The 22,213-nt window shown below is 41.8% G+C and overlaps 2 protein-coding genes across 2 annotated transcripts in view; both read left to right on the forward strand.

Moving 5' to 3' along the window:
* LOC126085956 (zinc finger protein ZFP2-like) overlaps positions 1–22,213 on the forward strand; it is a 94,496-nt gene that overhangs the window by 31,063 nt on the left and 41,220 nt on the right.
* On the forward strand, positions 2,912–21,239 carry LOC126085958 (zinc finger protein ZFP2-like). The gene is made up of 6 exons (XM_049901864.1): positions 2,912–4,016; positions 4,323–4,493; positions 5,581–5,666; positions 9,628–9,754; positions 10,262–10,357; positions 15,609–21,239. Exons 3-6 carry the CDS (start codon positions 5,652–5,654, stop codon positions 17,414–17,416), a joined length of 2,046 nt encoding a protein of 681 aa, XP_049757821.1. The 5' UTR covers positions 2,912–4,016; positions 4,323–4,493; positions 5,581–5,651; the 3' UTR covers positions 17,417–21,239.

Raw genomic sequence — 22,213 nt, forward strand, 5'->3', positions numbered from 1 at the left:
GAAAAATTTGTGATTTACCTTAACTCAGAAAAAGATAAAACCTAATTAGTCAAATTCACTTTGAAAGTAAAAGGCAGTAAAAAATATATGTATCCCAAATATTGCAGCAAATTTGATTTACTTTAGGGGCAGGTTCTATGAAAATTTCAACATACTGGTACTCCCAAATTTTGTAATCTCTATGAGTGTGTTTTAAAGATTAAGTCTCTTTTCAGCATTCTGTCATGCATCTATGTCCTGATTTTTTTTGTTGTTGTTATCTAATGCTGTTGTAACATAAATACCAAAAGTCAGTGGCTTTAATAACAGAAATTTACCTTCTCATGGTTTAGGATGCTAAAAATCCGAAATCAGGGTGGAGGCTCTACGGAAAGGCTCTCTGTTCCCTGTGGGAGAAGGTCCTTGTATTTTTCCAGCTCCTCTTCCTGGGTCCTTGGTGATCTTGTGGCTTTTATCTTCCTTTCCATTTCTGCTTGCTTAATCTGCTCTCTTGTGTTTCCAAAGAGATAGATTTAAGATGAAGTAAAAGAACTGAACAGAAGATTTCAAAGGGCCTCTCAAGAAGACAAAATAAAGTATTATAATGACATGTGCAAAGAGCTGGAGATGGAAAACCAAAAGGGAAGAACACGCTTGGCGTTTCTCAAGCTGAAAGAACTGAAGAAAAAATTCAAGCCTCGAGTTGCAATAGTGAAGGATTCCATGGGGAAAATATTAAATGATGCAGGAAGCATCAAAAGAAGATGGAAGGAATACACAGAGTCATTATACCAAAAGGAATTAGTCAATATTCAACCATTTCAAGAGGTTGCATAAGATCAGGAACCAATGGTACTGAAGGAAGAAGTCCAAGCTGCCCTGAAGGCATTGGTGAAAAACAAGGTTCCAGGAATTGACGGAATATCAATTGAGATGTTTCAACAAACAGATGCAGCGCTGGAGGTGCTTACTTGTCTATGCCAAGAAATATGGAAGACAGCTTCCTGGCCAACTGACTGGATGAGATCCATATTTATGCCTATTCCCAAGAAAGGTGATCCAACTGAATGTGGAAATTATAGAACAATATCATTAATATCACACACAAGCAAAATTCTGCTGAAGATCATTCAAAAACAGCTGCAGCAGTATATCAACAGGGAACTGGCAGAAATTCAGGCTGGTTTCAGAAGAGGACGTGGAACCAGGGATATCATTGCTGATGTCAGATGGATCCTGGCTGAAAGCAGAGAATACCAGAAGGATGTTTAAAAAAAAAAATTTTTTTTTACCTGTGTTTTATTGACTATGCAAAGGCATTCGACTGTGTGGATCATAACAAACTATGGATAACACTGCGAAGAATGTGAATTCCAGAACACTTAATTGTGCTCATGAGGAACCTTTACATAGATCAAGAGGCAGTTGTTCGGACAGAACAAGGGGATACTGATTGGTTTAAAGTCAGGAAAGGTGTGCGTCAGGGTTGTATTCTTTCACTATACCTATTTAATCTGTATGCTGAACAAATAATCCGAGAAGCTGGACTATATGAAGAAGAACGGGGCATCAGGATTGGAGGAAGATTTATTAACAACCTGCATTATGCAGATGACACAACCTTGCTTGCTGAAAGTGAAGAGGACCTGAAGCACTTACTAATGAAGGTCAAAGACCGCAGCCTTCCGTATGGATTGCACCTCAACATAAAACAAAAGTCCTCAGAACTGGACCAGTAAGCAACATCATGATAAATGGAGAAAAGATTGAAGTTGTCAAGGATTTCATTTTACTTGGATCCACAATCAACACCCATGGAAGCAGCAGTCAAGAAATCAGATGACGCATTGCATTGGGTAAATCTGCTACAAAGGACCTCTTTAAAGTGTTGAAGAGCAAAGATGTCACCCTGAAGACTAAGGTGCACCTGACCCAAGCCATGGTATTTTCAGTCACATCATATGCATGTGAAAGCTGGATAATGAATAAGGAAGACCAAAGAAGAATTGACGCCTTTGAATTGTGGTGTTGGCGAAGAATATTGAATATACCATGGACTGCCAAAAGAACGAAGAAATCTGTCTTAGAAGAAGTACAGCTAGAATGCTCCTTAGAGGCAAGGATGGAGAGATTGTGTCTTACATACTTTGGACATGTCGTCAGGAAGGATCAGTCCCTGGAGAAGGACATCATGCTTGACAGAGTACAGGGTCAGCGGAAAAGAGGAAGACCCTCAACGAGGTGGATTGACACAGTGGCTGCAACAATGAGCTCAAGCATAACGATTGTAAGGATGGCTCAGAGGCAAGGATGGTGAGACTGCGTCTTACATACTTTGAACATGTTGTCAGGAGGGATCAGTCCCTGGAGAAGGACATCATGCTTGGCAGAGTACAGGGTCAGCGGAAAAGAGGAAGACCCTCAATGAGGTGGACTGACACAGCGGCTGCAACAATGAGCTCAAGCATAACGATTGTAAGGATGGCACACGACCGGGCAGTGTTTGGTTCTGTTGTGCATAGGGTCACTATGAGTCAGAACCGACTCGACGGCACCTAACAACAACAGAAATGGGGCTATTGGAAACTTACTAATCTAATTTTACTTTCTTTAGTGTTCATATAAAGAATACCAAAACCAAACCCGTTGCTGTCGAATCGATTGTGACTCATGTAACCCTATAGGACAGAGTAAAACTGCCCCATAGGTGGATTTGGGCTGCCGACCTTTTGGTTAGCATCTGAGCTCTTTAACCACTGCACCACCAGGGCTCATATAAAGAATAGACCGCCCTAAGAATACCCTTAGAAATATAGTAAAATTATTATTTTGTGAAAAAGAATCCAAATGCATTTTCCAGGCTTTGTCAGCCCCAGCTAAATGAACATTTCAAAATAAAAAACAACATAGGTAAAATATGTAACAATGTTTAAAGAAATACGCTTTGTAGTTACTCTCAAAATGTTAAGTGCATTTGAAATTAGGTTATATTTAGAAATGAAAGATTTAAGCAAAATTGATATCACCAAAGTTTGTCTCAAAGGCATTTGAGTTTATCATTCATCTCACGTGTGGAATGGATTAAGTACAAAGAAGAGCAACCCAATTTATATCTAAAGTTACTGTTACTTCTGCAAAGGTTAATGACCTAAATTATCACATGCGTGAGCCCTCCAGGCCCCAGCCCCAGATCAGGCCCTAGTAAAGACTCAGGAACTGAGCACAGTGCTGAGTCTGCCTCTTTGATGCCGGACGCATAGAAATGAAAATGATGCTCTGAGAGGCGTCAGGATGGAACTGCACTTTTCCACAGGCACAGTTTTACATTTCATACAACTCCATACTCTTTGCCATCCAGTCAATTCCGACTCATAGCCACCCTATAGGAGTAAAACTGTCCCATAGGGTTTCCAGGGAGCGGCTGGTGGATTTGAATTGCGGAGCTCTTAACCACTACATCACCCCACAAACAACACCAGCCCCACTTAATTAAATTGCTTAAATAATTCTCATCGCAAGAGACTTCCCTGGATCCAAACTCCGCCACGTATCAGACTTCGCCCCACCCAGTCTCAGCGCCCTAAATAGCTTCTGCCTCACTACGACCCACTCGCAAATAATACGTTTTGACTTAATCAGTTTTCAACTTAAGAGGAAAACATCGCAGCTGCTAGTATGTGTTCCACACAACTCTAAGCTTTTACCTTAAACTGTGTGAAACACTTAAAAAGAGCAAGCCTTCTCCACAGGACACCAAAGAGATTTAAGCGTTTCCAAATCCCAAGGTGCCCAGGAAGACAGGCCTGGCGGTCTGCTCCCCAAAGGTCTCAGCCATAAAAACTTTATAGAGCGGTTTTCTGCAGCACACGGGGTCGCTTGACTCAGACTGCATTGATTGGCAAAGTTCCTTTGTTTTGGTTCATGGTGTCCGGCTCCGCCCAGGCGCTGCTCACTCCCCAACACGTCGCCTGCGGCCGCGCGCATGCGCGGTTGCTTCCAGACGCGGAAGCTTACCGACGGAGAGACGGTCCCAGTAGGTGAGTGAGTTTCCGACTTTCTGGTTAAAATCTGCGCCCGACCTCCATATGCGTGTCTAGGGGTTGCTGCTACCGTTAAGTCCCGGCGTCCGCCATTCCCACCCCCCGACATCCCGGCTCGGCGGTGACACGTTCTGAGCTCTCGAGCTCCGCCACCGGCCGGGCATCCGCGTCCGTTTCGGTGTAAAATCGCTTTGAGTCGGGTCCCAGCCCCGGCCTTTCTGCCCTCGGGCTGTGCTGACGCCTTTCTCTGTCATCTCATGTCGGGGCTTTAAACACTGACCTCTTCCAATTTCACCTCTCCAGCTTGACTTCTGCCCTGAACTCCAGGCTCATGTGCCCAGCTGGCTGCTCGACATCTCTGCTGGCGCCTGTTACAGCCATCTCCACCTTAAACCGTGCAGCACTGACCTCATGAGCTTTCCTGAAGGTGTCCAGGGCTCCGTGGAGGGCGGCTGTGAACATCCTGGGGCTCAGGTGAACATCTCGGTAATCTTTTAAACTGTACAAGATACTACATGATTTGTAAATGTTTAACTTAGGAAAAACTAAAAAACAAAATAGATGTGAACTTCAGATGAATCAGGGAATACGTGGTTTCTGAAATTCTTTGGGATGTGGATGGAAAATGTGTGAAGACCCTGGCCTTTCCTGATCTGCTTCCTCAGGACCCCTATGACATCGTCCTTGTTTCTGCCATCCTCAGTGCTCTAAGCCACACAGGCTCTTTGCCTTCCTGAGGTCAAACTACCTGCTGTCCCACAACCTTCATGTGGATGGTTCATCTTCCTTGAACTCTGACCCATCACATGCATCTAGCAAACACCTTCCTTTTGCACATCTTTGTTCTGATCTCAACTTCTCAGGGCAACATTTCTAACCACTATTTAAGGTTCCAGCCACACCCTCACCCCCAGCCCCTGGCCCATAATGCCGGTCCTGCATGTTTCTCTGTGCTCCTGCCCCTTCCTCTGTCGGGATACAGGTGTTAATAAGGCCAATGGGGAGAGAAGAGCCACAGGTGGAAGGTGTGCTGGCTTTGGCTCCTCTGAGCAGGCTCAGTCAGCCCTGGCTTCACACTGGATTGCTAAGGCATTTTGCAGGCACATCACTTGTGCATCCTCCCCAGAGATTGCCCTTCAGATAGTCCTGGTGGGGCCCAGGCTCAAGAATGGTTGAAGTTCGCCGGGTGATTCTAGCATTGAGCACATGGCTCTGGATCATTGTTTCCTGAAGACTGAGACCAGTGCATAATGCAGGGGGACGTGAGGGGCTCTGCTGTGCATGGTGCGTGGTGTCAGGGCCAGTCCATGGCCTGAAGGGGAGGGTCAGTCCAGCCCTGATACCCCTGCTGTAGTGGAGTATGGGCTTCACGAGAAGGGGAGGGCAGTAAACTCACCTGTTGGTCTCTGTGTAGGAGGTTATTGTCCCTGAGTCCTCCTGTGACAGTGGGCAGCAGGGACTGTCTTTCCCCATGGTGAGATCCTCCCCGTGTGTGGTGGTGGTGGCACAGGAAGAGGGTATGTTTATTCTAAGAATTAAACAGCATATTTTCTACACTCAGGATTGACTTCTCAAGACTGATCTTGCCTGAGAACGAAGCCTGGAAGAAGAGGAAAGAAAGAGACATCCAGAATGGCTCTTTCCCAGGTAACAGTCATATTCCTGGTTGGTGGCTCTGTTCTGTCCTTCCTGAAATGCTGTCCTCACGATCTGCTAATCTCCTCTGACCCTGATGGGTCCTGCGTGACATGTTCATTCGCACTCACCCTGGGCCTGACCTCAGTCCCCTCTCACCTCCACACAGATTCCATCTCACGATCACCCAGTGACACGGGACTGGTGAAGAGGCTCCATTTGGGGAGCATCATGGGAAGAACTTCACACCAGGCCTGGGTGGGAGACAGGAAGTGGGTCCCGTGGGGGCGGTGAGGATGGTGAGGGTGAACAGCAGGGAGGGCTTAGGGGCCACATCTGGAGGCCCTGTCATCTTCGTTGTGGACCAGCATTAAAACAAACCAACCCAAACCAAACCTGTTGCCATGAAATTGATTCCAACTCCTAGTGACCCTGTAGGACAGAGTAGAACTGCCCCATGGGGTTTCCTTGGCTGTAATCTTTAAGGGAGCAGATCACTGTGTCTTTCTCCGACCTAGTGGCTGGTGAGTTCAAACCACTGACCTTTTGGTTAGCAGCCAAGCACTTAGCCGCTGCACCACCAGGGCTCCTTAGCTTTAAAGCTACCGCACATTTATGCGCCATATTAATGGATAGGACCAGCTGGAAAATTGTGGCAAAGGAGACTAATAAAGGGAAAACCTGCTCTGCCTAATTTTATAATGCATTTGAAGCTAAGCAAGTGAATGAGTGTGTTTCTGGTTCTAAAATATTAGTGATTCGGAATGGAATGGAAACTTCAGTGATACACATCAGGGTATGGATGTTGTGGTGCAGTGGGTTCCCTTCTGTGGCCTTTTTGCCCTGGATTTGTGGGGGGAAAGTTTGGTAGGGGTCTTCTGGAGTTGACTGGCATTTTCTGGGTAAGCTGTAAACTTGATGGTTTGTTACTAATTTGTTTGCCCTGGCTGGATAATTGATGAGCCTGAGTCGACTGACATTTCTCGGGTGGTCAAAGAATGGCTGGGCTCCCATTCTGCCAAGAGAATTGGGTTGGGCTTCAATCCACAGATTTTTATTGAAATCCCACGTTTCTTCTGAGTGTGGATTGCCCTGCATTTCTGCAGTCACTGAGGACTCTAAGTTACCACAGTTTCCAATAGGAATTGTGTTGATCGGTATTTAATCATGTCTTTATTATGTCCTTCAGTAAAACTCATTGCCGTCGAGTCGATTCCAACTCATAGTGACCCAATAGGACGGAATAGAAGTGTCCCATAGGATTTCCAAGGCTGTAATCTTTCTCCCTTGGAGCAGCTGGTGGGTTCCAACTGCCGACCTTTCAGTTAGCAGCTGAGTGTGTTAACCACTGCACTACCAGGGGTCTTAGGTCCTTCAGTAAAATTTTATTTCTTCACATAGTTCTAGAAAAGTCTTGTGTGCAGATGTGACGGTATATTTGCTAATGGCAACACTAGCTGTTTGTAGAGCTTTTATAAGTGTGAATTGTTTTTTAACTAGTCCCACTTAAAGAGTAAAGGAGCCCTGGTGGCACAGTAGTTAAAGCGCTCAGCTGTTGACCGAAAGCTCTGTAGTTGGAACTCACCAGCTGCTTTTTGGGAGAAAGACGCGGCAGGCTGCTTTAGTAAAGATTACAGGCTTGGAAATTCTATGGGGCAGTTATACTCTGTCTTGTAGCGGCACTATGAGTTGGAATTGACTCAATGGCAACAGGTTTGCGGTTTTTTTACTAAAGAGAAAAGATTATTTTCAGTATGTGGATATTACCAGTAATCCTTATAGTTAAAATACATTCTTTCTTAAGGTTACAGTCATGTCATCTGTAAATAATAACAATAACAGTTCCAGCTCTTTGTCTTTTTTTCCTTTCGTTTTTCCGCTTTCCTTCTACCCTCTCAGGTTTTGTGTGCGGTGAGAAATGGCAGGAGTCCTGGCAGGCCCCCTGTCTCAGCCTTACCTTTAGTGGAAATGCTTCCAGTCTTTTCTGCTGTTCATGATGTTTGCTGAAATTTTCTTGCTTAATAACACTTTTTTTTCCCCTATTTGGCATAATTTTTAATTATCCAATAGTTTCTTTAAGGATCAGCTGCTGGGGTGACTATTTTTTCTATTTTAGTCACTTAAATTAATGTATAATGTCAGTAAATTTTCTAATCTTGAATCATTTTTTTATTAGTAAAATAAACTATGCTTGTTTCTTTCAGTGTCCCCATATCTACATTGAAATGAATAAAATTGTATTTATAGTTTGGCATATATATATTCAGTTGAAATTTGAGTTCAAGGCTTCTTTGTTTTCATTTTTGTAGAGTATTTTTAATAGCCTAAGTTTGGGTTTGGGTTTAAGATAAAATGAGAAGCCTTAGTGGCGCAGTGGTTAAGAGCTCAGCTGCTCACCAAAAGGTCAGCAGTTCAAATCCATTAACCACTCCTTAGAAACCCTATGAGGCAGTTCTGCTCTGTCCCATAGGGCCTCTATGAGTTGGAATCGACTTAACGGCAATGGGTATACGTATATATATGATAAAATAATGTTCGCAAATTAACTTAAGTATAATTTATACATTTTCTTTGCACCAAAAATGCAGAAATATGCATGAACAAAAATGATAGATGATAAAAATTCATCCAAAACAGATTATTCACAGACAACTGCTCTGATTTCAGTTACTTTATATGTGTGTGTGTGCACGTGCACGTATATATACACGTGTATATAAGCCTGTGGTTTTTTAATAAAAGACACACCATCATTTAATAAGGAATTTATATTTTTAACACCTAAAAATATGTCTTAGCTCTTTTCTATGGTGTCAATTTTTTTCTAGAGTATGTTAGGTTAATAGTACAAAGAATATTAATGGATTGTATATTTGCACGTGTGCACATGCATATGTGATGATCTTTTATCCACTGTTATGTTGTTGGCCTTGAACTTGTTTCACATTTTCTTTTTGGTATCCCTTAGTCAATATCTGTTTTAGTACTATATCTATTACTTAACCCTTGGATTCTTTGGGTTCAGTGCTCAAGCTTGACCACCTGGGTTCAGATGCTTGCCCTACCACTTGTTAGCTGTTTGACCTGAAGTACATTTTTTAGTCTGTCTGACGGTTCTCTCCTCTGTAAAGTGAGAACGGATCTATTTCTCATGGGTTATGATGTCGTTATATAAGTTAGTCCACGTCAAGCCTGTAGAAGAATGACTAGCATATGGTAATGTGTCCAGAAATTTTTAGTTGTTGCTGTTATCATCACCTTCACAGTATTATGATTCTGACTTTTCATTAAAAGCCCCAAACACACCACTCCTGCTCTCACTCATTTGAAGAACTGAATAACACTTGGTGTGCAAAACATAACATCCAACACTTCTACATGACAACCCTGTTAGGATTTTTTTCATTTGTGTATTTCTTTTGTTGTCCACAAAAATGAAATCCCCAGTGATTTAATGGATTTCATATCTTGTGATGGAAAAGCATAATAGAAGAAAAATGTTGTTAGCTGCTGTTGAGTTGGCCCCCTCATGGTGACCCCGTGCACAACGGAATGAAACACTAGTGGATCATACTATTGTGATTTTATAGTTTTTATTGGCTAATTGGAAACCCTGGTGGTGTAGTGGTTAAGAGGTACATCTGCTAACCAAAAGGTCAGCAGTTCAAATCCACTAGCCCCTGCTTGGAAACCCCATGGGGCAGTTCTCTGTCCTATAGGGTTGCTATGAGTGAGAATCAACTCGACGGCAGAGAGTTTGGTTTTTTTTGGTTTATTGGCTGATTGTTGGAAGGAAATTGCCAGGCCTTTCTTCTTAAAACAAAATTCGGGACATAAAACTTGCTCGACATTGTCTTCAATGATCTGTCAGAATGTTCTCATCAACCTAATTGATCCTTATACCTCTTTTTCATTTTGCCTGAAAAAATCAACTCTCCAAAGCCCACATGGTGAGATGTGTTTTTCATTACAGGAACTGTTGACATTCAGGGATGTGGCCATAGAATTCTCTCAGGAGGAGTGGGAATACCTAGACCCTGCTCAGAGGACTTTGTACTGGGACGTGATGTTGGAGAACTACAGCAACCTGGTCTCCCTGGGTGAGCATAACTTCACTCCAGAAGTCGGGATCTGCCCTTATGTATCTTTGCATTTTCCCTTGTTAGTCTCTTCGAGGCCCCTCCCCTGCTTGATGGACTTTGAAACCTCTGTTCTTACGGCAGAGATTGAAGTTGACGCAGAATTGGAAAGCTTCGTAATGCAGCATCTGGCCTTTAGCCTTCCCCTTTCTTCCAATAATCTGTGCACGTCACACGAGTAGTGGTGGTTCCAGAGTTGGTGGAAACACAAACCCTTATGGCTAAACTTGAATGCGTGCAAGTCTCTGACTCTACTCCTGAGCTTTTGATGCAGTAGGTATTGGAAGAGATCTAGATAGCTGCATATTTAAAACATTCCCTAAGCTTTCCAAAGGAAGCTTAGATCAGTGGATGAATTTTTGAACGTATTTTTCTGGAGACATCTGTGGTGTTCTCAGCTTAAGAAACGGCTTGGATTGTACTCTAGAAAAGCTGCAGCACATTGTGTTTTTTTTTTCTTGTAAACAGAAGTCTCTCTTTCTGAGATGAATATTATCTCCATTTTGAAGAAAGAGACAGAGCCCTGGACTGTGGAGAACAACGAGAGAATGACAGAAAACCCAGGTATGTGGGAATGTGTGAAGATGTGAACGTAAGTAAGAACTCAAGTGGGTAGAGAGGAATCCATAGCATTAAATATTGTTTCGGAAACTACCCATGTGGGAAAAGAAGTTTATTTCTTATGAACTCTTCAACAGAAATGTTTCTTCCTCCCCCCAACCGCCCACCCCATCCTCACTGTTCATCACTCTTGAGATGTGTAAAAGTTCATCTGCCCCTATCCAGTGCTGTGCTAGGTTGGTCAGAGACAAAGGCAAAGTCTTTATTATGACCTACAACATACCATTATTTGCTCCTTGTGGGCTCTTTAGTGCCATGGCTTTGAGAGGGATGGGGAGGACTATGTCAAAGGGTTGTCTTGCCCCCTTGGCTTCTCCTTCTGTGTTTGGTTCCATCTGATCCTCAGTTCCCAGTTCATACAGGTCAGAATGAGGCCCCCATTGTTCTGACCCAGAACTTGTCCAGGTTGCATTCTCATTCCACGTACTTTGGAGACTGCATCATGAGATGGGAAAATACTGGCCGCTCTTGCATTGCACCTGGGGCCCCAGCAAGATGCGTGGGGATTCTCTTAAGCCATCTCTGTCTGTTTAGGCCTCTCAGCTGTTTCTTCAGTTCTTCTTTTACATACTTTAGGGGTGTATGTACAAGGTGTGGAATTGCCTTATGTGGCCTTTGTTTTTGCTGCTTTTGTGGCAGACCAACACCTGTGGTGCAGTGAACTCTCTTGTGTGGCCTTTTCTCCTTGGTTTTTTTGGTAAACAACTTAGACGGTTTCCTGGGTGTCTAATTATCTAGTGGTGCTTTAACAGAAATACCACAAATGGTTGACTTTAACAAACAGAAATTTATTTTCTCCCTGTTTAAGAGTGTAGAAGTCCAAATTCACTGCACTGGCTCTGGGGAAAGGCTCTGTCTCTCTTTCTGTCTGCTCTAAGTGAAGGTCTTTTTCTTTTTTCTTCTTCTGTTCCTTGGCTCCTTGGTGATCTTCCTGTGGCATGGCATGTATCTTTCCCCATCTTTCCTCGTGCTTTATTCCTTGCTTGCTTAATCTGCTTTTTTGTATCTCAGAAGAGATTGGCTTAAGGCATACCCTACATTAACACTGTCTCATTAATAAAACAAAGGAAACCCATTCTCAGATAGATTATAACTACAGGTATAGGGGTTAGGATTTACAACACATGTTGGGGGACACAATTCAATCCATAGCACTGGGTAATTGACTACCCCTGAAAATGTGTTACTTTTGCCCTCATCTGGGTAGGAATCCTGCCCAATAACTGACAAAGAGCCCACCCGGAGCACATGGCTGTTATTGTTAGTGAGCCTTCCAGTCACTTCTGACTCATGGCTACCCCATGTGTATAGAGTAGAGCTGTTCCTTAGGATTTTCAAGGGTGTGACCTTTTGGAAGCAGATTGTCAGGCCTGTCTTAGAGGGCACCTCTGCATGGGTTCCAACCAACAACCTTTCAGCTGGTAGTTAAGTGCTTAGTTGTTTGCACCACCCACGGACTCCTGGAGCACGTAGACTGGCTTATGAAATGCCTGAAACATGTAGGCTCAGATGGGGCTTCTGGCTTGACGAGATTAAAGGGGGATGGTACATCCTTTGGGACACGGAAGTCCGGCGCTTACAACCTTCCCAGACTCGGTTAAGAACTGTTACCCTGATGAAGAGCTGCTGTAATTAGAGCTGTAAGAGCTGGACTGGTTGAGAGCTGAGCTGGCCCAGAAGCAGTAGTGGTGCACAGAGGGCATGTGGCAGTGCCTAACCAAGAGAGAACACAAGGCAACCCCCAGCTGATAGAGAAAACGAGGTGGTGCCCAGCTGAGAGACATCATGGAGCGTTTTCCTTTTTGAAGAGTTTCCTGGTTGGTCAGAGTGAGCACCTGTTCTTGGGAGTGTAAGCGTTTCCCCTTGAGGTGTTCAGGCTCCACACTGGAACCCCTCCTGGACCTCACCCTATGTGTATCTTTAGTTGTATCCTTTTCTGTTATATTAAAACTGTTGTCACAAGTATGGTGTGAGTTGTTCCAGTTAATTTTTAGGCTTAAAGGGTGTGGTAGGGCCGGCAGGCCTGAAGTGCCAGAAGTTGTGTGGGCCCCTGTGCTTGAGGCTAGTACTTGTTGACCTAGCCCTGGATGGCTAGGGATGAGATGACCTAGCCCTGGGTGAGTAGGGATGAGATGACCTAGCCCTGGGTGGGTAGGGATGAGATGACCTAGCTCTGGGTGGCTAGGGATGAGATGACCTAGCCCTGGGTGGGTAGGGATGAGAGAGAAGGGTTGTATAGACTGGTCAAAAAAGGGAAGCTAAGATACCCAAATGATGTGTGTGGAATGGGATATTTTACCCACCACACAATTTGGCAGCAAAGATGGGTGATGTTAGTCTTCCTAGGCTAGTTTGTGTCGTTGGCACTGTGAGCAGAATAGGTTAGGACTGCGGATTCCTTCTCCATGCATTGTGTAACGTGGGAGTGGGCTGGATCATCTGAGATCGTTACTCAGCAGTACTGTAAAGAGAGTAGACAGAGAGATACTCTCTCTGAATCTCAGTCTTTCAGGCATGGGCAAAGCACACATCACCTTATCAGGGACCTCACAAATTCTCCCCCCTTTGCATAACTCCAGTATCTTCTATTTTTCTCCTTTTTCCAGACTCTGATTGTAGTCTGGAAATGGAGAAAAACTTTGGCTCTTCTTGATTTTGTATTCTCCTGATTTTGTGTGGTTTTGCTTCTGAATCTTACTTTTGAAATAAACATTCTTGGAGCCTGAAATTTTGCCTTCCTTTTCTCCTCTGGCAACATACTGTTTTGATGATGGACAAGTTCTGGTGGACTTTCCCATGGAGAGGGGTTACTTGGTAACAGAAAATTCTTAAAGGAAAACGCTTTGATTTGTGTGTTTATAGTGTCATCCTGCTATATACAGATGAAGCCACAGGGAACAATAAGCATGCCCTAGGATGCTGAGTTAGAAAATATCATGAAAGCCTGAGTGATGAGCGGTTTCAGGTGTTCCTGGTTTTTGTGGCATGTCACAACATCTCTCAAGGGCAATGTGGCGGCCTTGAGCAGATATCATCCTCTTAGCACCCGCAATCTGAGGCATTAGAATTTATCCTTGGGAGAATGTTGTCCAAGTTCACAACCTCATGTCTGTGAGGCTATTGTCCAAAGTATTGTTCAGTCTACATTAGTCATCCCTTGTGTGTGCCATTGTTCATTCTTCGTCAATAAATACGGTTTAGATACATCATACTGAAGGAGCTTTTGAAGTTGAATGATGCCTATGTTTTTTAACTCTACTGTAATTTGTTTTGTTTGAGCCATTTAACCCATTGCTTCATTTATCTTAAACATTTCCTTGTAGCATGAATGAACTGGTTTATTTATTTAATCATCAGTTACATAATTTTGATGATATCCTTAGTATTATGTTTTATGTCTGTAATTTGTTGGTCTCTGAGATCAAGGAATGAGTATTATCTATTTTACAAGAAAATTTCATTCTTGCATGTTGGTGGTTATGACTTAGCAGCCATTCTTCAAAAACCTCCAGGATTTTGTGAAAAGATGGCCTTGGTTATTCCTTTTACTTTTGTTTTACCTGAATCAGTACTTACTGTGGGAGCCCTGGTGGCGCAGTGGTTATGAGCTTGGCTGCTAACCAAAAGGTTGGCAGTTCCAATCTACCAGCCATTCCTTGGAAACCCTATGGGGCAGTTCTACTTTGTCCTATAGGGCAGCTATGAGTCGGAATCAACTAGATGGCAGCGGGTTTGGTTTTGGTATTAAAGTTCACATTTCCCATTTAAGTTGATTGGATTTTTGGAATTAGGAATTTTGGATGTCTTGAGAATGTACTTTTTTAAATCAAGGTACTGTCTTAATACGAATAAAACCTTTAAATTGATTTGCAATCATTTGTTATATAAAATTAATTGCTTTTCCTATAGTGTGCCTTAAGTTTTCTAAATTATTACTCATTAACATCTCTTTAAATTTCACTGAGTTTGTGTGTTTTTGGTACAAATGCTTTATTTTATTAATTAGACTTTTGGTCTAGATTCATCACGTACATCTTAGTATATCAAACTAATGTTTCAAGGTCTCCTATTTTATAGGAACTTAACCCGTTTCTTGCACTTCATGTACCTTTTCACCACTGTTGCTGTAACACTTGCATTTTCCACAAAATTTCCAAAGGTCTGGAAATTACATTCTCCATTTAACATATGAAGATGGACTTGTTCATCATCGTCCTTTAAAACTACGTTTTGTATAGCATTCACCTGTTCCTTGATGATTCAGATCCTGGTGCTGTCCTGTTCTCTGGCCATTTTTGGCTGCTTTGTTGCTGACCACCTCTCTGTATAACAAACTCCTCCATGGGTCTCTCTGGGACTGCCAGCATTTGTTTCTACACTTATGTGCTGCTGTTAACACCATCCTTCTGTAAAAGCCATTCTGCATTCTTGGTCATTTAGTTACTTGCCCCTTATGATCCCTTAGAAGGCAGTGGTGGTTCACGGGTAGAATTCTGGCCTTGCATGCTGGAGACCCTGGTTCGATCCCCAGCCAGTGCTCCTCAGGCACAATTATCACTCATCTGTCAATGGGGGCTTGCATATTGCTGTGATGCAGAACACGTTTCAGTGGAGCTTCCATACTAAGACTAAGAAGAAAGGCCTGGCAATTACTTCAGAAAATCAGCCAGTGAAAACCCTATGGATCACAATGGTCTGATTCTATTGTGCATGAGGTTGCCATCAGTCAGGCAGGGGCCAATTTGACAGTGGCTAACAACAAAAATAACCTTAATTATGTTCTGCTTATGATATGTATGAATTCATAATGTGTTAATCTCAGATAAGTGCACATTAATTCCCATTGATTCATAATTACAATTGTGTGTCTACTTTTTTTTTTTTTTTTAATCTACTAGTACAGATCGTAGGAGCGTCCCTCCCTTCATGTCTTTTTTATTGCAGGGATTATGTTAAGAGATCCAAACATACGAGTTCACATAATCCGAGTGAGCTTCCCTGAAAGTAATTTGAATTACATGTAATCACCCTTTGTTTAATAAGGAATCCTATTAACTTAGTGTCATAACGTTTGAAGATTATGATTAGAAGTTTCACAAAATAAGTATTACTTTTAGAGTGATACAAAGTTTTTCCATATAAAATATTTTGAACTGTAGCTAATAGGAAGCTTGTGGTTCTTTATGTCTTTTAGATGTCTCTCCTGCATGTGTAATTGAGGAATTATCACCAAAAGAGATCATTAATAAAGGAGAATTATTGCAGACAGTGATGTTAGAAACACATGAGTGCCATGGCATCGAGGATTTTGACTTCAGGCAAGTCAGGGAAAGTACGCATGAGTTTGAGAATCGGTGGGGAGATAATGAAAGAAATGATGAAGGAGCGACTATGACCTATAACAAAGATCTCACTATAAGAATGGAACCCCATGTTACAAGAGATGAAGGAAACGAGTATATGACATGTTTTGAAAACAAGATTGGACTCAGCTTTCAGTCCTATCTGCCTGAACTGCATGGATTTCAAACTGGAGAGAAAATGTACGAATATAAGCAAGTTGAGAAGTCTACCAACGATGATTCTTCAGTTTCACCATTTCAAAGAAGTCCTCCTAGTATCAAAACCAACATCTTTAATGAATATGGGGAGGTTTTCATGCATCCTTCATTACTCACACAATATCAGAAAGCTCATATTACAAAACAACTTTACAGCTATAATGAATGTGGGGTGGATTTTAGCCAAAGGTCAGTGTTTACTAATCTCCAGGGAATTCATTCTGTGCAGAGACTTTACAAAGGTAATGAGTGTGACACGGCCTTTAAGTGTGGATCGAACGTCACTAATACCGGAGAGACACCGTATAAATGTGAGGTATGTGGCAAGTTCTTTCGTCAGAATTCAAACCTTGCAAATCATCTGAGAATTCACACTGGAGAGAAACCTTACAAATGCAGTGAATGTGGCAAAGCCTTTAGGTGGCGCTCAGTTCTCACTAAACATCAGAGAATCCATACTGGAGAGAAACCATACAAATGTATTGTGTGTGGCAAGGCTTTTATCCAAAGAGCAAACCTTGTGAAACACCACCGAATTCATACCGGAGAGAAACCTTACAAATGTAATGAATGTGGTAAGGCTTTTATCAATAATTCAAGCCTCGTAGAACATCAAAGAATTCATACTGGAGAGAAACCTTATAAATGTAATGATTGCGGCAAAGCCTTTAAGTGGGGCTCAAATCTTACTAGCCATCAGAGAACCCATAATGGAGAGAAATTATTTAAATGTAATGTATGTGGCAAGTTTTTTAGTCAGAATTCAAGCCTTATAACTCATTATAGAATTCATACTGGAGAGAAACCTTACGAGTGTAATTATTGTGGTAAGGCTTTTATCCATAATTCAAGTCTTGTGGAGCATCAGAGAATTCATACTGGAGAGAAACCTTACAAATGTAATGCGTGTAGCAAAACCTTTAAATGGGGATCAGTCTTTGCTAAACATCAGAGAATCCATACTGGAGAGAAGCCATATAAATGTAACGTATGCGGTAAGTTCTTTACTCAGAGTTCAAGCCTTACAACTCATTATAGAATTCATACTGGAGAGAAACCTTATGAATGTAACGAATGTGGCCAGGCTTTTATTCATAGTTCAAGCCTTGTGTATCATCAGAAAATTCATATTGGAGAGAAACATTACAAACGTATTGAACGTGCCCAGGCTTTTGCCCAAAGTGCAAGCTTTATGGAGCATCAAAGAATTCATACTGGAGAGGGACCTTACAAATGTGATGAATGTGGTAAGGAATTCATGCGTTCATACCAGTCACTTCATGAGAGAATTCATACTGGAGAGAAAATGTACAAATGCGATGAGTGTTGGAATGCCTTAAATGTGGCTCACTTCTCACTAGATATCAGAGACTCCATTATGGAACAAAATTACATAGATGTGAAGTATGTGGCAGACTCCCTGGGTGGTGCAGACAGTTAACTGCCCAGCTGCTAGCTGAAAGGCTGGAGGTTTGACTCCACCCAGAGGCAGCTTAGAAGAGAGGCCTGGTGATCTACTTCTGAAAAATCAGTGATTGAAAACCCTGTGGAGCACAGTTCTACTCTTACACACATGAAGTCTCCATGAGTCAGAGTTGACTTGATGGCAACTGGTAATGTATGTGGCAAAGTCTTTATTCAGAGTTCAGACTTTACTAATCATGTTATTTAAATTTGTTCTTCCTGTTAATTTTTTTCTTCTGTCTGCTTCATCCCAATTTATATATTTAATTTACGTTTCGTCCCTGTGTCCTTCCAGGGAAAATATAGAGAATACATAAAGTAAGGGGTTCTTTTGAGAAATATGACATGAAAACGCATATAGGGCCATGATAAGTACAAAGTACATGCTCTATAAATATGAACAAAACTAGTCCCTCTAAGTCTTTAGTTCGGTGAATTAATGTAGAAAGATGAATGTTCATGAGTTTCCCCTTAAGAATGAATGTACACAGTAGAAATTTCTTTAATAGTCATACATAAACAAGGAACTTTATATATTCACCTCTCAAATCATTTTTGTTAATTTCCACTGGGGACTGATCCGCAGGAACAGGCAAACTCTGATTTTCCTAGGACTGCCTTAAAAAAGTACCACAACTGAGTGACTGAAAACCACAGAAAATTATTCTCAGTTCTGGAAGCTAGAAGTTCCAAATCAAGGTATCAGCATGGTTGGGTCCCCTCTAGATGGTCAAAGACTTTAAGGTAGATTGTGTTCCCTGCCTCTCCTAGCTTCTGGTGATGGCCAGTAATCTGGCATTCCTTCACTTGTACGTGGACCATTCCGTTCTGTGCCTCCATCTTCACGTGGTGATCTCCATGTGTATCTCTCTGTCTCTTATCTTCCTATAAGGATACCAGTCACAACAAGATCAGGGCCTTTCCTTATGGTCTTAACTAATTACATCTGCAATGACACTGTTTCCATCTAAGGCCATATAAACAGGTACTGGCAGTTAAGACTTGAACATATCTTCTTGAGATCACAATTCAGCATACAACAGAATCCACTATTAATGATACCAGTATTAACAATTCCACACACCACAGGGTATGAAAATGTTTATCACAAAATGAGAGCAGGGGAGGGTGATTTGCTTGGCTTTTTATAATGGTTAGGGAGTGGGACTAATGTAAGAATACATCTATGTGGGTTGAACTTTTTCTTGATGCCGAAATAAACACTACTTGGGCTTTTTCATTAGCTTGCCCAGATGTGGAGCAGAAGGGGAAGAGGGAGGGAGGAGACTTAAAAGTTGTCAATAGTCAGAAATCAAAAGTAGAGTCAGGTTGTCTTAGTCATCTAGTGCTGCTATAACAAATACCACAAGTGGATGGCTTTAACAAACAGAAATTTGTTGTCTCAAAGTCTAGTAGGTTAAAGTCCAAATTCAGGGTGTCTGCTCCAGGTGAAGGCTTTCTCTGTCGGCTTTCTCATTAATCTTCCCCCGGACTAGGAGCTTCTTTGCACAGGAACCCCAGGTCCGAAGGACGTGCTCTGTTCCTGGCACTGCTTTCTTGGTGGTATGAGGTCCCCTATCTCTGCTTGCTTCTTTCTTTTATATCACAAGAGATTGCCTCAAGACACTATCCAATCCTGTAGGTTGAGTCCTGCCTCGCTAACACAACTGCTGTCCATCCTCCCTCATTAACATCACGGAGGCAGGATTTATAACATATAGGAAAATCACTCAATACTGGGAATCATGGCCCAGCCCAAGTGATACACACATTTTTGGGGCGACATAAATATCAATCCATGACAGGTTCTTTAATACAATATTGAATGTTTACTCTTGAAGCCCCTGACTCCTTGGTTGGGAAAAATCACTGTTTTCTTCATGACGGTAGCTTAATACATGACCTTTTCTGCTGCACACATTGGCCCCTTTGCATGATATGATTGTTGAAAGTGCTTGTAAAATACTGTTTAGATAAATTGCCTAAGATGCTTTTATAGTTTCATGAAAATTAACATCTGGAAGTGTTTATTAAGTTATACATGTGAATCAGTAATTTTACTAGAAAAGCAATTTTTCAAAGACTATGAATATATCAATTTGAGATTATTGTATTAGGGAATATGTTAAAAGTTTTTTGGTTTTTTTTTCAATTCCCTGCCTCCAAGTAGCTTATATTCTACTAGGGTAAGTCAGCAATAATTGAATAACATATGATAATAAGTACAATGAAAGTACATTTTAGGGGATAAAGTGACAGGGTATACTAATTTAAAAAGTTTGTTCAAGGTATGCATGTATGATAAAGGTTATATTTGAACAGAACTCTGAAATGATCGGAAGATTGGGCCAGGCAGCTACAAGGTGGAAAAGGCAAGAAGGCTTTGCTCCTGGTCAGAATATTCTGAGTGATCATTCAGGCCCCGCCATAGGTGATGACATGGCTTTGCCAGGCAGGCCTGTTGGAAAGTTTGCCTCCGGTCATCATATTTGGTACACAGACAGTGTATTGCCATTTTCTGGAGGCAGTTGCAGTCAAGGACTCGGCCTTTCACCTCCAGAGCAGCCATGCTCATAAATATTTCTGAGGTAGCTCAGCTGGGACATCTTTACTGGGAGCCTTGGCTGAAGTATTTTTCTAAACTTGCTTGCTTGCTTGCACTGTCTCGGTAAGTAAATAAAGGCTTAATTTTTACTTGCATTTTGGCTTATTACCCTAATTGACCATCTCAACGCCTAATTGCTCAACAAAAGACACATGGGTAGAGGGGACATAGGAGGAAAAGATTCCCAGGATGGGAACATACTTAGAATGAATGAAGAATACCCTGGATTGGTGTGTGTGTTGGTGAGGAGTGTTGTACTAAGTTTCTATCGAAGACATTTAAAATTTGAGATTGCTGGTAGTTGCGACTTCTTGTTACTTTAGGACTTAATACTCAAGACTTATGTAAACCTGCTGTGTATATTTTTGCTTGTTGCTTCTTTTTAACAAAAACACAAACAGCCCTAGAAAGTTTAATGTAGGTAGTAGATCTGTTATCATGGTGACCCGTGTGCGGAACGCATGGACAAGTTCATTTAGGGCAGCCTCAGTGTTTCAGGGAGGACTTTGGGGTAGGAGTGGGGATAATGAACTAGTGGAAAGAAAATACATATCGAAACTCTTTGAGGGATTTGATCCCCTTTCTCAAAGGACTTTGTAGGCTGTGGTAACACAGATAGCTTTATGCAGGAATGATGGCTAGTCACACCATTAGTGATTCAGCTCAGATCCTGTGTCTGCTTTGAAGTATTTCTTCCTGTGCTCCTGAGAGTCCCTGGGACCTGTCCTTATTTATACTCCCTGGGTGGGCAGTGGTGATTAGTGTTTAAGCATATGTGTCCTGAGCCTGCATGCCCACGTTCAAACCCTGGCTTTCACATTTACTTCCTGTATGAGTTAGTTTTGGAGGCTTCAACCCTGTATGCTTTCTGTCCTCATGTGAAAAATGGTTATAACTGATCTCAAGGAATATTTGAAAATGTTAGTCTGTTTAGAGTGCTTAGACTATTACTTGACGTATAATAAAGATTTAAATCCTTCAGAAGAAAATTACATGTTCACCGTAAGTCAGCTTGCTTGCACAGTCTAAATAAGAACGTTTTGCACACTTGGAGACTTGAACCAGGTTGTGCTAATTACCAATTATTAAAAAAGCGTACTGATACAGTAATGGTGGCTGTATAACATCATGCAGTGTTAAAACCCATAGAACTTTGTAGCACAGAGTGAACCTTACTATATGCAAATTTTTTAAACTCCTTAGGAAGTCGATGGATCCAGGATGGAATGAATGTAACAAAATAACTGTATGACACGTGTGGAACAACCTTAATGAGTAGGCTAGGTGTGCTGACCTGAGTGACTTTGAAAACGAATGGAGTCTGTAAGGCTAAAGGCAAAAGAACTGCCCATAAGTACTGTAGTCTAGTTAATAAAATTGTTTCCATGCGGTTACAGGTTAACAGTTCTGATTGTTACGCATTTTACTGCTGCACATGTAGACTGTAATTGAACAATTAAGAAAATGTGTAGCAGATGGTGGGAACTAGGCTTCTCACTGTTGAAGTGGAAGTTTATAGATCAGCAAGAGGAGTAACGGATTTGAGTTGGAGACATTAGTAAGAACTCGTATTTAACTTAATGCTGATACGGATGTATAAGTATAGAAATATTTACAGATACGTGTGTATAGACATGGGTGAGTATATACATGTCTATTTCTTTGTTCTATCAGCTGAAAGTGCCTAAAGAGACGATAACCCATTGACATCAAGCACAACTAGCACACAGATCTTGGTTTCTAATACCATTCTCCCAAAAAAGGAACCAGAGTTCCTTGTTGAGTTGACAGATTCTAGGACAGAGGTAGGTAATAGTACATGGTGAACCTGGAGCATCTTAAATTGCCGGAAAGTAAGAGTGCTAACAAACAAACAGACAAACACTTTGATGGAGAATTTGACAAAGGAAAAAGACACAGGAGCCAAATTGAAGAGCTCCCAGTGAATGGCCAAAGCTATAACAATTTGAGCAGCAAAATAAATATAGTAATACCGAATTATAACCAAAAGTGTAAAATCAAGATCTAGAAGCCTATACTGAAATAAATGATTGAATTAATTACTAAATGGGAGACAGGAGATAAATCTCCTGTGAAGTCAATTTCAAATAAAATATGTCAATGTTCTACCTTAAAGGGGGGAGAGGACAACTCCCCACTTCTTATGCG

Source organism: Elephas maximus, chromosome 11 (assembly GCF_024166365.1).
Source record: "Elephas maximus indicus isolate mEleMax1 chromosome 11, mEleMax1 primary haplotype, whole genome shotgun sequence".
In the NCBI taxonomy this organism is placed as follows: domain Eukaryota; kingdom Metazoa; phylum Chordata; class Mammalia; order Proboscidea; family Elephantidae; genus Elephas; species Elephas maximus.